General features: G+C 49.4%; 1 protein-coding gene across 1 annotated transcript; it reads right to left on the bottom strand.

Annotated features, from left to right (window-relative positions):
• Positions 1 to 18,550: 18,550 nt before the first annotated feature.
• LOC118700833 (zinc finger protein 3-like) lies at positions 18,551 to 18,970 on the bottom strand. Its single transcript, XM_036405407.1, has one exon. The coding sequence runs from the start codon at positions 18,968 to 18,970 to the stop codon at positions 18,551 to 18,553; it is 420 nt and encodes a 139-aa protein (XP_036261300.1).
• Between the last annotated feature and the right edge of the window lie 413 nt (positions 18,971 to 19,383).

The following is a 19,383-nucleotide window of genomic DNA, read 5'->3' as shown; positions in this document are numbered from 1 at the left end:
GGGAGGCGCCCCACCACCTGGTGGCCCTGGCCTTCTCACCCAACCCCTCATCTGGACTGACGAACCTAAATTCGGGAATATGCAAGGAAAACACCGGTAACCCTGTAAACTTTGTGCACAAAGATCCGAGCGACGACACAGGACACGTGAGTATACGAGGTGAACCGCTCGGTTGGGGTTGGGATCCCAGGGCATGGTGAATGAGACGTCCACCTGTGGACGACGTGAGAGGGACCCTCTAGTAGTGTGGTTCTTGTAGCCCACGAGGGAGCGAGCCACGACCGAGGGGTTTTGTGTGTGTGTGTGTGTGTGGAGGTGCCTTGGAAGATGGGGCAGAAGAAAAGCAAGCCTTCTGATCCCATGGGGGAAGGTCCCCAGTTACCCCCAATACCTAAGGACAGTCCGTTAGGATTAATGATTAAGTATTGGGATGATTTTCCCTCCAGAAAGGGGAAGGATAAGGCAAAAATGATAAATTATTGTATGGTAGTGTGGGGAGGTAAGAATCTGGATTCAGGGAGTATATACTGGCCCATTTTCAGATCCTTTGAGGATTGGGTCTGTCAAGCCCTGAACATTTATGTGAATTCTAAAGAGCCAGTGAACCCGGAGGAGAGTGCATATGCTAAATTATGGTTGGTAGGAAGTAATGAGCAAACAGCTAGGCTGTTCCCCCTTAAGGGAAGTCAAGGGGAGGAGGAAAAAAAGAAAAAGTCTCGACCGGAGGAATATGTTCCTATTTATCCTCCCCCATATATACCACCAGCTCCCCCTGAACCCCTCCCAAAGGCACCCCTGGCATCGGCCCCTAATAGACAGCAGGTCACGGACTCCCCGGATTGCAGGAGGCGTACTCGGAGTCAGATGAGGACAGTAATTGAGGAAGGAGAGAGCAGTGGGTTGTTCCCTCTCAGGGAAATAGCATTAGGAGGACCTCAAGCTGGGATGGGCTTTGTCACTGTTCCCTTGAACTCGGGAGATGTCTGCGAGTTTAAGAAAGAGATGGGAAAATTATTAGAAGACCCTATAGGAGTAGCAGAAAGAGTGGATCAGTTCCTAGGGCTAAACATATATACTTGGGTAGAGATGCAATCCATTCTAGGCATCCTATTTGCAACAGAGGAGAGAGGGACGATTAGAAGGGCAGGAATGAGGATTTGGGACACCCAACATGTTCAAGGTCCCGCGGCTGATGTGAAATGGCCCTTGCAAAATCCCAACTGGAACAATCGGGACCCCAACCATCGTGGTCATATGCAGGACTTGAGAACCATCATAATCCAGGGCATACGAGAGGCTGTACCCCGGGGACAAAATATAAGCAAGGCATTCAAAGAGTGCCAAGGAAAAGATGAGACCCCCACTGAATGGTTGGAAAGATTAAGGAAGAGTTCTCAGTTATACTCAGGGGTGGACCCAGAGACGCCAATGGGGCAAGCGCTCCTTAAAACACAGTTTGTAGCCAAATCATGGGAGGATGTTTGAAAGAAATTAGAAAAGTTAGAGGATTGGCAGGACAGAGGACTTGATGAATTGCTCAGGGAGGCTCAGAAGGTATATGTTAGACAGGCAGACGAGGCACACAAAAGACAAGTTCGGATGATGGTGGCAGCAGTCAGGGAGGGACAGCGAAACAACCTTCCACCACGAGAAAGAAATGGCATGAGGAGAGGTCCCCGGGATTTTGGAGGACCCCCAACTGGAGGGAGAGAAGGAACAGTGTGCTATTATTGTGGTGGAAAAGGACACATGAAGAGGGAATGCCGAAAGAGGCTTAGGGATGAGAAAATGTTCAAAGAGGATTAGGGGGGTTAAGGGCTCTATCTATTGGGGACCCAAATGTCATCGGAGCCCTTGGTAAAACTTAAGGTGGGTCCCCAGAAAACCCCCATAACCTTCCTTGTAGATACAGGGGCTGAGAGATCAACAGTTCAATCTTTGCCCCCGGGATGTAAAATTCCACCTTCCACAGTACAGGGTATTGAGGCAAAAGGAGAACCCTTCAAGGTTCCTGTAATTAAAGATGTCTTAATAGAATCAGAGAAGAAAATAGGGGTAGGATCACTGCTACTGGTCCCTGACGCTGATTAAAATTTATTAGGAAGAGATTTAATGGTGGGATTAGGAATAAATACAAATATTGAAGAAAAACAGCTGAAAGTCAGGTTGTGCCCCTTACAGGTCACTGACGAAGAGAAAATCAACCCAGAAGTCTGGTATACCCCTGATACAGCAGGAAGATTGAATATAGAGCCCTTCACAGTCAACATTCAAAACCCAGAAATCCCAGTAAGGATAAAACAATATCCCATGTCAGATGAGGGGCGAAGGGGACTAAAACCAGAGGTAGAACGGTTAATACAACAAGGGCTCTTGGAACCTTGCATGTCTCCCTTCAACACCCCCATCTTACCTGTAAAGAAACCAGATGGAAAATACCGATTAGTACATGATCTAAGGGAAATAAATAAGAGAACCATTGCCTGGTTCCCTGTAGTAGCAAACCCCCATACATTGCTCAGTTAATTGAAACCAGATGATCACTGGTATAGTGTTATAGATTTGAAAGAGGCCTTTTGGGCGTGCCCCTTGAAAGAAGAATGTAGAGATTATTTTGCATTTGAATGGGAAGATCCCGATACCCACCGAAAGCAACAACTAAGGTGGACAGTGCTCCCACAGGGATTCACAGAATCCCCGAATTTGTTTGGGCAGGCACTAGAGCAAATAATGAAATCCTATACCCCAAACCAAGGAATAACCACTGTTCAATATGTAGATGATCTTTTAATTGCTGGAAAAAGTGAGGAATCAATTAGAGAAGAAAGCATTAAGCTTCTGAACTTTTTAAGCATCCAGGGGCTGAAGGTGTCCAAAAGTAAATTGCAATTCGTAGAAGAAGAAGTGAAGTACCTAGGACACCGACTTAGTAAAGGAACTAAAACACTAGACCCAGGGAGGGTTAAGGGAATCCTCTCCCTTCCTCCCCCAAGAAATAAAAGACAAATCAGGCAGCTATTGGGTCTTGTAGGATACTGCAGACAATGGATTGAAAACTTTAGTGGTAAAGTAAAATTTTTGTATGAAAAACTAACTGCTGAAGGTTTGATGAAATGGACTGAGAAGGATGATGAATCATTAGAACAATTAAAAGAGGAATTGGCTAATGCCCTGGTGCTAAGCCTCCCAGATGTTAGGAGACCCTTTTATTTGTTTGTTAACACTGAGGCAGGGGTAGCATTTGGGGTACTGGCTCAGGACTGGGCCGGCAGTCGAAAACCAGTAGCATTTATTTCTAAAATACCAGATCCTGTAAGTAGAGGATGGCCAACATGTTTGCAGATTATAGTGGCAACAGCCCTCTTAGTGGAAGAAGCTCTCAAAATTACCTGTGGAGGAGAACTGAAAGTCTTTACCCCCCATAACATACGGGCAATATTGCAACAAGAGGCAGAAAAATGGATAACAGACTCAAGACTTCTGAAATACGAGGGCAAGTGTCATCCCCTCGGTTGATACTTGCAACCACCTCTCTGCAAAACCCCGCTGAATTCTTGTTTGGAGATCCACAGGAGAATTTAACTCATGACTGCCTACATAGCATAGAAAAACAAACAAAAATTAGGCCGGACCTCGAAGAGGAAGAACTGGAGGAGGGAGAAAGGTTATTTGTGGATGGGTCCTCTAGAGTTGTTGAGGGAAAGCGAATTTCTGGATATGCGATTGTAGGAGGTGAAAATTTGGAAATAATAGAATCTGGACCTTTGAGTCCTAGTTGTTCAGCCCAGGCCTGTGAGCTGTATGCAGTATTGCGGGCTCTAAAATTCTTGGAAGCTAAGGTTGGGACCATCTACATGGACTCAAAATACGCCTTTGGAGTGTTACATACTTTTGGGAAAATTTGGGAAGAAAGAGGGTTAATAAACTCCCGAGGAAGAGAATTAATACATTAGGAACTAATTACTCAGGTACTACAAGCTTTAAGAGGCCCAAAGAAAATAGCAATAGTACATGTTAAAGGACATCAGAAGGGTCTCTCCCATTTGATCAGAGGAAACAACACAGCAGACAGAGAGGCAAAGGAAGCTGCTCTCAGAAAATTCCAGGATCAGGGGATAAGGAGAACGCGAGATGATGAGAAAGTTCAAGTCCTGAGCTTTACAGCCCAGGAAAAGGAGAAATTAGACAAAATGGGAATAAAAGAGAATGGGGGTATTCGAAAATTGCCAGACGATAGGGAAGTACTGCCAAAATCTATGGCCCGAAGAATAGTGCAGCAGCTGCATGACCAGACTCATTGGGGAGCCCAAGCCTTAGTAGATCAGTTTACTATTAAGTACATGTGTATAGGAATTTATGATATAGCAAAACAAGTAGTTAGGGGATGTATAACATGCCAAAGAATTAACAGACATCAGGCTCGAGAAAGGATTCCAGGAGGAAGGGAATTAGCACACCGACCTTTTTCACATGTACTAATAGATTTCCCCGAGCTACAAAAAGTAGGGAGATACAAGTACCTATTGGTACTGGTAGACCATCTAAACCACTTTGCAGAAGCATATCCTACATCGTGGGCTACTGAAAATGTGGTGATTAAAACCCTGCTGGAAGAAATAATCCCTAGGTATGGACTAGTAGAAATATTAGACTCTGATAGAGGTCCCCATTTTGCAAACAAAGTACTGAGAGAGGTAACCAGGGCCTGAGGCACTAAATGGCAATATCACACCCCTTGGCACCCTCAAAGCTCAGGGAGGGTGGAAAGGGCAAATGGAGAAATCAAGAAGCAACTCACCAAGCTCATGGTAGAAACTAAAATGTCTTGGGTCAGATGTTTACCCATGGCATGGTTAAACATCAGAACCCAGCCTAGGACGGATGTGGGAATCTCTCCCTTTGAAATGCTCTATGGAATGCCTTATGACTTAGAACTCCCGGGGAACCATCCTTGCATCCAAGATAGTCAAATTCAGGGTTACATACAACAGTTAATGAAACGGAGGGAGGAATTAAAATGAAAAGGGCTATTGGTACAAAGACCGCCTTTGGATATAATAATGCATAAGCTTAAACCCGGAGGTAGGCTCCTAATTAAGACTTGGAAAGAGACATCCCTAACACCCCAATGGGAAGGTCCCTATGTTGTCCTGTTTCCCACAGAAACAGCCATCCCAGCTGCTGAAAAAGGCTGGACACATGCCAGTCGAGTGAAAGGACCCATCACTGCAGACACCCCTGGGAGGTGACCAGTCACCCTGGAGATCTACGGCCAACCCTTCGGAAGGCACAGGAACCTGCACCAGCTGGGAACGTGAATGGCTGAATTAGGGGACAGAGAACTATACCGATTGAGACTCTTGGTAAGAAAACCCCTACAGGAACTGGAACAGGAGTTCAAGTGCCCTCTGCCGTGGAAAACCTGGAATGAACTGACGCTTGCTCTTTCAGTAGTGGCTGAAGTGAGGCGAGAATTATTCAATTACACCGAGTGTCTTAAATGTCAGGAATCTTCTTGTCGGGCATGGGTAAAAATCTTTTGCGGGGGCTGTAAAGATAAATGGTGGATTCTCCAGTCACATTTGGTGGGGAGTGCATGGTGTCTTACTTGTGATTGGGATTGGAGAAGAGCAAATCCATTAAGAGCCTTAAGAGAATTTATAAGGATCCCTGGAGAGCGGGAGATCCCCAACAGAGAAGCAGCGTCACTAGTTGAAAATCTAGAACAGAGAAGAGATTGGGCCCTGGCATGGGAATTCCAGCACCAATTGCATAGGATCACACACCAAAACCAGACAGTCATATTAACTACCTTGTGTAAGAAGGGAATCCATGTTCCTCTGGGGTGGCAAGTGAGGCCTGACAAGTGGAATAGCACGATTCGCTGCTATTCCCGAGTTTATAAACAACAAAAACGTAGAGAACGTAGGGAAGAACGACATAACTCTAGGAAGACAGAAGAAAGTGAATAAAAGGCAGAGGGTGGACCCTAAGTAGGTGTGGGACTCAGGCCCTGTAAAGCTCGCTGGGGACGGCAGAGAGTCCGTCGTAAAATCAAAGAAATCCTTTGCAAGAGACCCTTTGCCTGGAGGCCTGACAGCCTGCCCTTAGGAGTGGGGGCAGGAGTTAAGGAGAAAGCCCAAATAAGGCACCCCTGAAGACTACCCCTGCTGCCGAGAAGATGATGATCCCTGCAGACCGACGCACCCGGGCTGGCAGGCGAGGCAGAGAGGTAAGGAGTAGTGGGGGAGAGCAACGGACCACAGGAACAGGAACGGAGCACAGGAAAGCCCCAGGTAAAAGAGATATGAGTACGAAAGGAGAAAGAAATTTGTTGCTAGGACCCTGCCCTGCTTGGCGAGCTACCTTAATTATTATAACCCTGAGCCTCCCGGCTGCCTGGGGAAACCCTCATCAGCTTTACAAAGAGAACATGATCCCCCTAAATAAAGGGACCCTGACTCCTGACTGGTCTCAGGCCTTTTTGCAATCTACCGGATCTATGGGGAATACCACAGGTTTAAGTTTACTAACATTAGTACTGCATGACAGTCTGCCACACGCTAGACACGAATGGAAGAAGCAGAAAACCTGGCAGCTTCAAGGAGTAGTGGGAGAACAAATTAATATTGGATGTCGAATGGTTAATGGGTCTGACCATACTAACGCAATTGCTATCAGTGTTTCCATGGGTCAGGAGGATAAACAAATAGCAGATTGTGCATACCCAATAACAAGAGACTGCTGGCAAATCTTCACATTAACTTACACTGCAGAAGTAGTCTGTCTCTGGTCGAAAGATACACAGGGTCTTTCTTTTAAATTTATAATAGATACTAAAACGCACTCTACCACTGCTGAACCTCACAATATCACCACTCCACCCGCACCACCAGTCATACTCACCCCAAAAATTTTCAAAATTGGACCTTATATAATCAGGAAAACTGGCCAACAACAAATATTCTTCAATCCAGCATGGTCTCTCAAACAGGTCGAACTGCTGATGCAGACCAATGTTTCAGACATCCAGCCAGCTTGTTCTCCATTTTTGCAAACATCCTTTGAAGGCTGAACCATTTGGCTCTGGAAATGCAGCTCCTTTAAAACAAGGAAACTTAGAGATGTGACCGGTGTTCTAGGTACAGGATTGGGAATTCTGAATAGCATTGATTCGGAAGTACTAATGAACAAATTGGCTGCTATGACTAGAGATCTGTCCAAATTACAGCAACCACGGAAGTCATCTCTGTTAGCCTTGGGGACACAGCAGTGGATGCTGTCAAACATTTTGCCAAATTGGGAAAGAGTAAATGTGAACGATCACAAATTAGTGATTGATGCACTCAGTGCTGCACAAAATAATGTTTCCTTAGCTCTCAGCTCTATCCAGGCACAATTGTGGATGCAGTCAGTTTCTGCCTCGATTATAAGAGAAGACAAGGAAGGCACTTTCCCCAAAGAAATTCAGAAAATAATCTGGGACAATGCCACCAGTTTTGAAAGAGAATTCCAATCGTGGTGGAAACTGGTGAATTTTACCTATAATGCTATTTCAAATACAGCTACTGCTTTTGTCTTGACCATATACAATGCCTCTGTACATCTAGTTTTTCCTGTTATTGCATTAGGGATAAACCATGACAGAACTGTTCTCTATCCTATAGAACATAGGGGATGGGCCCATCAGTTTGATGACAAATGGCAAACTGTTGATTTGGAATCTTGTATTATCCGAGAACAATTGGGGTTCATCTGTGAAGGCAATGTAATTATAGCTCAAGATATCTGTTTAGACATGGAGCAAAACATCTGTCATTTTGAGATTCGTCCTAACGAGACTTCTAAAACAGTTCTTATATACATAGGCAATGGATGTGCGTGTTTTAGAACTATTTGTGCTTCTGTGCTTGTAGATAATATTGTGGTGGATACAAAGAATCACTCAAACTTCTGTGCTTGTAACTTGACTAAGATTACAGGGTGTGATATCACTTATGAAGCTAAAGTCACCTCTCATCATCTATTACAATCCAACTACACACTGCTTCACAAGCTAATGCCCACCCCGACTGGGATGAACTTCACTCTAGTGAGACAACTGATGCTCCATCAAGACCTGATCAAAATCCTCAAGAAAATCAAGGAAAGCGGACAGAAAACCCTAGTGACTGTTCATCATGACATAGGAAAAATACACCGGGTTATAGAGAGGGTAAAGCAAGATGGCGAGCACAGGTGGTGGGATACCCTGTTCGGGTGGTCTCCTACTACCACAGGTGTCCTAAACAGTATATGCCATCCCATTGTTGTTCTTGTGATTCTGATTGTGCTTGGTTTTATTTTGTCAGCAGTTCTATTCGTTATGAATTGGAATATGATGAAAAAGCTAAGGAAATTAGCATCTATAATTAGTGCACATAGCTTAACTGATGAGGAAACTCAGTTAACGCTTGCTAGGAAGGAACTAAAAAGATTTAATTAACAAAATTGGTAAAAAAAAAAGGGGGATTGTAATAAGTAGCAATACGTTTGTTCATTAATTAAATCAATAGCTAAATAATTATACAATATAAAAGCAATGACTAAATAGCTAAAACCACTTGATTCTTAAATGTGCAGCCACATATGGTTGCTTAGCTTGCAGGAATTGTATAGTGCTTTGGGAATTCCATGGTAAAGATACACCTTATAAGGAAAAGTTCACTCAGAGGTCACAGAGGAAGGCTGTAACAACAATCCTTAAACTCACAAGAATTGCTAAGGCTTGCAGGAATCGTACAGTGTTCTGAAAATTCCACTGTCTAGATATGCCTTATAAGGGAAAGTTCCCTCAGCGGTTAAAGAGGAAGACTTGGAGCCTTCATCCCATGACCACCAGAAGGCAGAAAAAGACCCCCTAGCAACTGAACGAGCAAGCGCAAAAGACAGACCACGTCATCCCTGGGAGAAGAAGGCAATAAAAGGCGAACTTTGGGGATAGGAACGGTGCAAGCCTAGAGGAGCGGAGACTCCCGGCCGCCCAGCGCTGAACTTTGCTTATTCTCACTTGCATAATAATAAAAATAATTATATGATCCTTAAATCCAGTGGACTCGTTTATCACAGAAGGGACTCTAAAGAGCTTGGAAGCTTCTTCTCAGCAAAGTCCCCAAGAGGCAAGGCTGGGTGGGCAGGCTGTGCAAGATGACCCATACCGGACTCTTGGGAAGGGTAGTAATGATGGCTCTAATTGCTGGTGGAGCTCTGGGGAGCCCAGGAGAGCCGTGCAGTGAGTGCTACCAACCCCTCTATGAGGAGGAAGAAGTGAGCTCCTTGTCTAGAGTCCATCAATTCTAACCCTAATTGTGTTAACTTCTCCCAATTGGTCCTTTGTCAAGAAGATAAGGGAATGTATTGGACAGCCCAGAATACCGCCACTTTTAGGCAGCAACTCCTGGGACAGTGCCCTGTAGGAGAAGCCTGGTTGCGCTTTGAATGTGATGCTGCTGAAGCAAGCCTGGTAGATCTGGTCAAAGAGAAAGAGATAGTAAAAGCAATAAGAAAACAAGACCATTTAGAGATACCCCGAGGTAAGAACCTTTTCATAGAAGATTCAGTAGAAAGAGTCAGCCACAAACTAAATTTAACCGATTGTTGAGTTTGTACCCAGATGACTGAAATTTGGCCATGGGAAAAAATTAATCTAAGGCTATTAGAAATCTTAAATTGGATACAGAATAACTCAGAATTTAGTATTAAAGGGTACAATAGGCCAGTAAAAAGAATGGTCTGTAAAAGGTATCTAGCAGTAAAGAACTCTGCTACCTGGTGGATCAGGAGATCCAAATAGATTTTGGTCTGTTGAAAGGAAAGAAAAGAACAAGTGTATCTACCATGAAGCATATGAATTTGATGAATGTATTGAAGAAGGGATAAACCCCTTTTGGAGAATGAAAGACATTTCTAAATATTGGGAATGTCCAACAGAAGCTAAAAACACATTTTTGGGGAGCCCCTAAACACCAGTTTTTGATCTATAGTACTATAGAATGCACTAAATTGCCGAGAAGCTGGTCTGGCAGCTGCACCGCTAGAATGATAAAACCAGCTTTCTTCTTATTACCCAAAGAAACTGGATCAAGTTTAGGAGTTCCTATACACAATGATTTAAGAGAAACCAAACAGAAGAGGCAAAATGCAATAGAAATTGGCAGAATCCAAGATTCTAAGAGCCAGGTTTGGACCCCAAGAAAAATTATCAAGACTTATGGCCCAGCCACCTGGGCTCAAGATGGGTCCTGGGGTTATCGGGCCCCGATATCCATGTTAAACAGAATCATCAGGCTTCAGGCAGTATTAGAGATGAAGAGAGCAATCATTAGAAACCTCTCCATCAAGATAAAAAACTAGCATGTGTAAGTAACCAAGAACGGACTCCTACACTTGATTCCAGTTGCTGGGATAACCTATGGACTTTCAAAGGAGATTGGTGGAAAAAAGTAGCTTTCTTCACTGTGTGTACACTTGCTGGTTTGCTCTTTTTACTATGCTTACTTCCCTGCTTCATTAAAATGGTAGTATCTGCCAGGCAGACCAACCTAAAGATCTCTAAAAAAGTTAACCTGAAGAAACCAGGAAAGGGAACAAAGTTAAGTAGCCATGATTATCAGAGTGTTCAAGAAATTTATAATCAATACAAAAAATTAAGGAAATTCTGTGCTTATGAGTCAGAAATTGCAAGTTGATGCGAGCTTAAGCCCGATCAAAGAAAAAGAGGGGGGACTGTTATAAGTAGAAAAAGCTGCCAATTTTTTTTAAAAGGTGGCAGAGTGAACAGTTTGGACCAGTTGCTGCCAGGGTGGAGTTCTAACTGTTTGTTATTGTAATCAGCAGTCCTTTTAGTTACCTACTCCTTTTGTCAGTACCACCCTGACTGCTGCCAGGTGGATGACATGGCGGGGGGACATGGGAGGGCATGCAAATGACCTTGGAGCCAGCATGCCACGGGAAAGCCACCCCTCCAAACTTACCAAAAGACCCCAAAAACAACGAGCCAACACAGAATTAAGAGATCAAAGTGATGTCTGGATGTGAGGAACAAAGCCCAGAGCCTGCAGAGATGCTGAGACCCTTTCTTTGCCCCTTGCCCTCGCCAAGGAAGGACCTCAGCTAGAGGCAGGACCCTGGGAGTCAAACTGAAAAAGTGAACAAGGGATATTTCCTGACACTCCCATGAGGATGGAATCCCCAGCTCTGGCCACAGACCAGTGGACAAAGCTGCACTCTTCCTCCTCCTCCAAGTCACCACTGGGAGCAGTGGCAGCGTGAGCGTGAACCCGTCAGCTCTCCCCCCAGAGCTCATCACTTGTAATAAAGGCATTAAAAAGGAGAAAAGTCTCCTGCCTGTGTTTATTTCACAGTGGTGCTCAGATCACTTTCTCACAGCTGGATTGGAGGTCAGGTGCTGCCATAGTAACAAGCCGACCCTCCCAAGTGCCCCAGCTACTGAGGCCACCCTGTGATAACAATGCAAGGGAGAGGGAAAACATAACTATACAGCTGCAAAACTTCTCTTAACATATACTTAATATTTGCCCCTTACTTGGGAGAGTCAACCATGGCATTACTGATCTGTAACAAAGATATTGACCCTTGTTCTGTCACTGCAAGATCTGTGAGAAAATAACTTTGACCACTGTTTCCATTTACAAAGACCACGTTGAGGACCCAAAAATCTCCCAAGATGGGGTTGGGAGGCCTCACCACATAACCAGGATGTAGAGGCTGATGGCTCTGGGCTCAGTTGTGTGCAGACTGAGGACAGGAGTAGCCTGAAAGGAATTGGAGGGTGGTTCCACAGATGCTGGAGTTTTTCTTCATTGTATGAAACAGGCAGAGAAAGAAAGAATGGCACCAAGGGTGTGGAGCGCCCCCACCCCAGGCGGCGGGGATTCTACCCAGACAGAGAGCATTGGGCGAGGGGCGGGATTGAACGAAGATTCCACCCCTCCACCCTGTGGGGCGTGGCCCTGCAAGCCCGGGAAAAGACACTCCACCCCATCTGGCCAAAATAGGAATGGCCCCAGAATGTTCTTCCTTTTCTGTGCCCTCATTGCTTTAAATTCTACTGCAGTGTCCCCACCTTATTTTTTTCCATTGTTTGTGCTCCTTGATCCACCCATTTGCAGTCCCCTGCTCCTCCTGCTATTGGACCCTGACCCTAAACTCCACCCCTACCCTGTCATGTGAAACCCATGACCCGACCCCCGCCCCTCATTTCTTGTCTTGTTCCCGGGCTCAAGAGAGGGTCCTGGATTTTGCTAAAGCCGGACCCGTCCTGTTGCATTCCTGTCCCTGTTGGTCACCGGTGGCTGCCTGAGGTCTGAGACTCTGGGGCCGGGGGAGTTGTTGTGGCCCTCGCTGGGGCGGAATGCAGCACAAGGGCAGCTGGGGAGGCCCAGAGTGGCACCAGGAGAAAGGAATTTCCCTGCCAGGGCAGGGCTGTGGTGCAGCACGTCCCCAGCAGGAGCCTGGAGCAGCCCAAGGCTTTGTGTGGGCAGGCAGAGGCAGGCAGGAGGCAGAGCTGCCAGCAAAGGAAGGGCCCAGCCAGGTGGGGCAGCCAGGGGATGCCGAGAGCCTGCAGGGACAGAGACGCAGGGCAGGGACACCGTAGGACAGCCTGGGCTGCACAGGGCACAGGGATGGGCAGCAGCTGCAAGACAGCCCTGCCAGAGCCAGCTTGGGCAGCACCTTGGCCATGGCTGCTGGCCCTGGGCCTGAGCCGTGAGGAGGGGACAAGTGACCCTTGCAGGCCTGGGGCCTCATGGCCTCCTTGTCCCTGCTCAGCAGCCTGGCAGGGGCCGCCCCATGCTCCTGCCCTTGGCATTGCCCATCCCCACATGCCAGTGCCCATCCCGGGAAGAGCCCTGAGCAAGGAGGGAGGCACAGGATCTGCCTGGCCAGGGCTGGGGCTCAGGCCTTGGCCCTTTGCATTCCTGAAACACATCCAGGTTTGCTCAGCACCAGAGACACCTTTCCCTTGCTTGTCCCCAGCTATCATTACTATCTCCAGTATTCTGCTCTACTTGGAACTTAGGGACACTTTCTCAGTCCTGTCCCTCAGTGAGACCCATTAAAAGTTAAAGAAAGTTTGGACTTGGAATCTGATTTTGAGTTCTTGAGAAGTCTTTGAGCCCACTCTGAGGGACTGGCTCTGATGCAAAGAGCACCAAAGCCCCAGAGGGTCATTACAGTCCTGGTGCTGTGTCTGTGCTGCTGAGCTGGGCCGGGCTCCTGGCCCAGAGGCAGCTCCTGGCAAGGGCAGCAGAGCTGCAGAGAGACAGCTCTGGCCAGGAGCAGCTCCTGTGCACAGCCCAGCAGGGCTGGGGCACTGCCAGGGCCCCTCAGGGACACCAGCAGGGCACAGAGCTCCCAGGGCTCAGCACTGGCAGGGGCTGTGGGATGTCCCAGAGAGGGCTGTGTCACAGTGGCACCTCTGTGGCTGTGTCATAGAGGCACAGAGCAGCTGGGATGTCAGCAAGGGGCTGTGTGACAGCACAGAGTGGGTTCTGTGAGATCACAGATTGGGCTATGACATCACAGAGTTTGTTGTGTGAGGTCATTGAGCAGCTACAGCATCACAGAAGAGCATCAGGGAGCAGAATGGGCCCCTGTTATCCAAGAAGAGGCAGTCAGAGAACTGCTGAGCTGCTTGGATGTTCATAGATCCCTGGGAGCAGATGGGATCCACCCCAGGGTGATGAGGGAGCTGGCAGCTGAGCTTGCCAAGCCAGTCTCCATCATTTACCAGCAGTTCTGGCTCCCTGGTGAGGTTCCAGATGACTGGAAGCTGCCCAATGTGACACCCATTCACAACAAGGGTGCAAAGGAGGATCCTGGTAATTATAGGCCAGGCAGCCTGACCTCAGTACCCGGTAAGGCAATGGAACAGTTTCTAGTGAGTGTCATCACCCAGCACTTCCAGGATGGCCAGGGGATCAGAGCCAGCCAGCAGGGCTTTAGGAGGGGTAGGTCGTGTTTGACCAAGCTGGTCTCCTTCTATGACCAGGTGAGCCTCCTGGTGGATGCAGGAAAGGCTGTGGGTGTTGTGTGCCTGGACTCCAGCAAGGCCTTTGGCACTGTCTCCCCCAGCACACTCCTGGAAAAGCTGCAGCCCAGGGCTGGGACAGGAGCACTCTGTGCTGGGTTCAGAACTGGCTGGATGGGCCCAGAGAGTGGTGGTGAGCGGTGCTGCATCCAGCTGGGGCCAGGCACCAGTGGTGTCCCTCAGGGCTCTGTGCTGGGGCCAGCTCTGTTCAATATTTCTCTTGACACCATGGATGAGGGGCTTGAGTCTTTCATTAGTAAATCTGCAGATGACACTAAGCTGGGGGCGTGTGTCCATCTCCTGGAAGGTAGGAGGGCTCTGCAGGGAGACCTGGAATGGTTGGAGGGAGGGGCAGAGTCCAATGAGATGAAGTTAATTAAGTCCAAGTGCCGAGTCCTGCATTTTGGCCACAATAACCCCTGCAAGGCCAGAGGCTGGGGACGGTGTGGCTGGACAGTGCCCAGGCAGAAAGGGACCTGGGGGTGCTGGTTGGCAGCCATCTGAACACGAGCCAGCAGAGTGCCCTGGTGGCCAAGAGGGCCAAGGGCTCCTGGTGTGGATCAGGAACAGTGTGGCCAGCAGGAGCAGGGAGATCATTCTCCACCTGTACCTGGCTCTGGTGTACCTGGCATTCTTGCCCTGTACTGGCACCGTACCTTGAGTGCTGTGTCCAGTTCTGGGTGCCCCAACTAAGGAGGGACAAGGAGGGGCTGGAGCGTGTCCAGAGAAGGGCAACAAGGCTGGTGAGGGGTCTGGAACACACATCCTGTGAGGAGAGGGAGCTGGGGTTGTTCAGTCTGGAGAAAAGGAGACTCAGAGGTGACCTTACCACTCTCTCCACCTTCCTGAAAGGAGGTTGTAGTCAGGTGGGGGTCAGTCTCTTTCTCCAGGCAGCAACTGACAGATGCAGAGCACACAATCTTTAGCTGCGCCAAGGGAAATATAGGTTGGATATTAGGAAGAAGGGTTTTCACAGAATGTGTGATAAAGTCCTGGATTGGTTTGCCCGGGGAGGTAATGGAGTCACCATCTCTGGATGTGTTTATAAAAGGCTGGATGTGTCACTCAGTGTCATGGTTTAGTTGAAGTGTTAGGGCATGGGTGGGACTTGATGGTCTTGAAGGTCTCTTCCAAGCCAGTAATTCTCTGATTCTGTGATTCTGGGATTTGATGATCCCATTGGGTCCCTCCCAGCTCAGCCCCTTCTGCAATTCTCATCCTTTGGCTCAGTCCTTTGTGTTCCCTCAAGGTGCTGGCAGAGCTGTTGGGGACAGGGCAGAAGTGGGGCAGCCCCAGTGTTCCCCTGTGTGTGACACCCCATTGGTGACAGCCCCAGTGTCCCCTGTGTGTGACACCCCATTGGTGACAGCCCCAGTGTCCCTGTGTGTGACACCCCATTGGTGACAGCCCCAGTGTCCCCTGTGTGTGACACCCCATTGGTGACAGCCCCAGTGTCCCCTGTGTGTGACACCCCAGTGGTGACAGCCCCAGTGTCCCTGTGTGTGACACCCCAGCGGTGACAGCCCCAGTGTCCCTGTGTGTGACACCCCATTGGTGACAGCCCCAGTGTCCCTGTGTGTGACACCCCAGCGGTGACAGCCCCAGTGTCCCTGTGTGTGACACCCCAGCAGTGACAGCCCCAGTGCCCCTGTGTGTGACACCCCATTGGTGACAGCCCCAGTGTCCCTGTGTGTGACACCCCATTGGTGACAGCCCCAGCGTCTCCTGTGTGTGACACCCCAGCAGTGACAGCCCCAGTGTCCCCTGTGTGTGACACCCCAGCAGTGACAGCCCCAGTGTCCCCTGTGTGTGACACCCCAGCAGTGACAGCCCCAGTGTCCCCTGTGTGTGACACCCCAGCGGTGACAGCCCCAGTGTCCCCTGTGTGTGACACCCCATTGGTGACAGCCCCAGTGTCCCCTGTGTGTGACACCCCATTGGTGACAGCCCCAGCGTTCCCTCCCTGCAGTCGCTCCAAGGGAAGCGTCCAGAGCCGCGTCCAGTCCATGGAACTGAGCGGCCACTGCCCACCCCGGCCTGGGCTGATGTGGATTCCTCTGCACACAGCTCGGGGAAGGTCCCCCTGGCCACCTGCACAGTGCCACAGACAAGTGTCAGACACAGTCACAGAGCTCTGCCCAGAGCTTCTAGGAAGAGAGAATTAAAAAAAAACCCCAAAACCATATAAACCAAAAAATAATTTAAAAAACCCCACAAAAAATGAAAAACCAACAAAAAACCAAACAAAACCATATGAAAACAAAAGAAACCCCAGCACCCTAACCAAACAACCAAACCAAAACAACAACACAAACAAACCAACCAAAACAGAACAAAGAATAAAAAACTAAATCAAGCCAAACCAACCAAATAAACAAAAAAACAAATCAAGAAAAAGAGAACTCCCCCCCAGTAGAGCTGCTACATCCTTCAGTTGTCACACTTGCACTCACACAAGAACTGGGGCTTCAAAAAAAGAGAATTGATTGGGCACATTTGCAGGAAAAGCAGGTTTAGGACAGGCTCTCAGCAGAACTGTTCTCAGCTGAGCCAAAAAGGCCCCTTTGGCAGCCGCAGGGCCATTGGAAATGCAGAGCCTCAGCCCACAGGGCAGGGAAGGGCTCTGAGTTCCCCTCCCCTGACACTAAACCCTGTTCCCAGGCTGCTTCACACTCAGGATTCTGCTGGGGGACTGCACAGAGCTGAGAGTGGCCTCTGGCTTTTCCATGTTGTGTGTCCTAAAGCTGTCTGGGAGAAGAAATTTCGGGTCAGCTCCGCTGGCACAATCCGTGCTGGCGCAGGGCACAGCCCCAGGAAGGGCTTTGCGTGCCGAGGCTTTGCTGCAGGCAAGGAAAGCTCCTGGCTCAGGGTCACCTTTGCTGCTCAGCCAGAGCCCTGAGTGCCCCAGCAGCAGCAGAGAATGGCAGCAGTGCCACGGGCAGCCATCACCATTGCATGGCAACCATCCCCAGGCCCCTGTTGCTGTGGTCAGTTTCCATGACAACCATCACCAGCTCCCTGTTGCTATTGTCAGTTTCCATGACAACAATCACCAGCCCCTGTTGCTATGGTCAGTTTCCATGGAAACCATCACCAGCTCCCTGTTGCTATGGTCAGTTTCCATGGCAACATTCACCAGCCCCTGTTGCTATGGTCAGTTTCCATGGAAACCATCACCAGCTCCCTGTTGCTATGGTCAGTTTCCATGGCAACAATCACCAGCCTCTTGTTGCTATGGTCAGTTTCGATGGCAACAATCACCAGCCCCCTGTTGCTATGCTCAGTTTCCATGGCAACAATCACCCTATCTCCCTGTTGCTATGGTCAGTTTCCATAGCAACCATCACCAGCGCCCTGTTGCTATGCTCAGTTTCCATGGCAACCATCACCAGCTCCCTGTTGCTATGCTCAGTCCCTTGGCAGCTCCATGGAGGCCCCATGCCAGGGGTGGTTGCCATGGACACCAGCTCAGGCCTGCAGCCAGAGCCCGTTGCCATGGCAACCATTGGCAGTCCCATCCCCAGGCTCATGGGATCCCAGAAGCACAGAATTGGCTGAGCTGGGAGGGACCCATCAGGATCCTCCAGTCCAACTGCTGGCCCTGCACAGGACACCCCAACAATGCCAGCCTGGGCCTGGCAGCGCTGGCCAAACGCTGCTGCAGCTCAGAGAGCCCTGGAGCTGGGACCCTTCCCTGGGGAGCCTGGCCAGGGCCCCAGCAGCCTCTGGGCAAAAACCTTTTCCTGACATCCAACCTGAGCCTGCCCCGACTCAGCTGCAGCCGTTCCCTCTACTCCTGTCCCTGGGCACCAGAGGGAAGAGGTTCCCACAGCCCCAGCCAGGGACCCGCTCCCAAGGCTGCTGCCATGGCCACCAGGGCTGGCACCAGCTGGGATGCTCGGTTTCCACCTGCTGGGGTTCAGGAACGGGATTCCTCAAGTTCCTGCTCCCGCTAAAACCGCGCTGCCCTCGCTGCCCTCCCACCTCCCATGGAAAGCACAAAAGACAAAGATCCCAGGCTGGGATAAGAACAATTTCCTGGGAACAGCAACGAGACAAAGAACAAACAGGAACAGAAATAATATTGGTAACCAAAGGGATAAGAAAATCTATTTACAGGGAAAACTACATCACCAGCGACTGGGTCTTCCCAGCCACGTATTCTGTCCTGCCTGGAAAGGACACCTTTCTTCTCAGGGAGAGAGAGAGTCCCTTTCCTGCCCCTGGCAATGACCTGAGGTGGGAGTGACTGTAATGACACGGCCATGGCCAGACCCTCATGTTCTTCCATCTCCCATCATGTCATTGGCAGGGGCAGGAAAAGGGACAGGTGTCTTCCCAGCATGGATCACAGGGAACATGGATCACCAGAGCTCTTCCCAACGTGCGTCCTCCAATAGGGGATGAAGCTGGAGCAGTGCATGAAGCTCCTCCTTCAGTCGAGTCATTCCAGGGCTTCCCTTACCGGTGCCTCTGTTGGTGTTTGTTCAAGTGAGAGCTCTGGCTGAAGCTCTTCCCACACTCAGAGCACTTGTAGGGCCTCTCCCCGGTGTGGATGCGCCGGTGCCTGACGAGGGTGGAGTTGTGCTTGAATCCCTTCCCACAGTCAGGGCAGTGGAAGGGCCTCTCCTCAGTGTGAATCCCCTGGTGCAGGAGGAGATGGGAGCTGCTCTGAAACCTCTTCAGACACTCAGGACACTGGTAGGGCCTCTGCCAAGTGTGGATGCACTGGTGGATGATGAGGGTGGAGCTGCAGCTGAAGCCCTTTCCACACTTGCCACGCTTGCCACACTCCTGAGGCCATTCCTCAGTGTGGATCATCTGGTGGCAGATCAGGCTGTTGCTCTGCCTGAAGCTCTTCCCACCCTCCAAGCTGCTCATGGGCCACCAGCTCCGAGCTCTGGCTGAAGCTCTGTCCACCTTCCTGGCACAGGGTGGCTCTTTCCTCCTCAGAGCACCCTGGGCTGGGCTTGCAGCCCCTCCTTGTGTGGGATCTCCAGGGATTTTCCTCCCTCTTGGATTCCTGTGCTGTGGAGTCACTCAAAAGAGCCTCTTCCATCAGATTATACCATGGGGATTTGTCCTCCCTGGTGTCCATCCTCAGCTCCTGGTCTGGGGGAGGAAGGACAAGGAGAGGATGGGATTTGCCTCCATGCCAGAGGGAAGGAGATCCTCCCAATGTGTCCCTGGCAGGACGGCATCGGCAGCAGGATTGTCCTGCAGCCAGGGCCCGTGCTGGGCTGGGAGATGGAGCAGGAGAGAGGGGGAAAGGGGCACTGACTTCCTCCTCACCT

The sequence above is a fragment of the Molothrus ater genome, chromosome 38 (genome assembly GCF_012460135.2).
Source record: "Molothrus ater isolate BHLD 08-10-18 breed brown headed cowbird chromosome 38, BPBGC_Mater_1.1, whole genome shotgun sequence".
In the NCBI taxonomy this organism is placed as follows: domain Eukaryota; kingdom Metazoa; phylum Chordata; class Aves; order Passeriformes; family Icteridae; genus Molothrus; species Molothrus ater.
The sequence above is the reverse complement of the archived record's forward strand: the minus strand, read 5'-3'. Positions and strand labels throughout refer to the sequence as shown.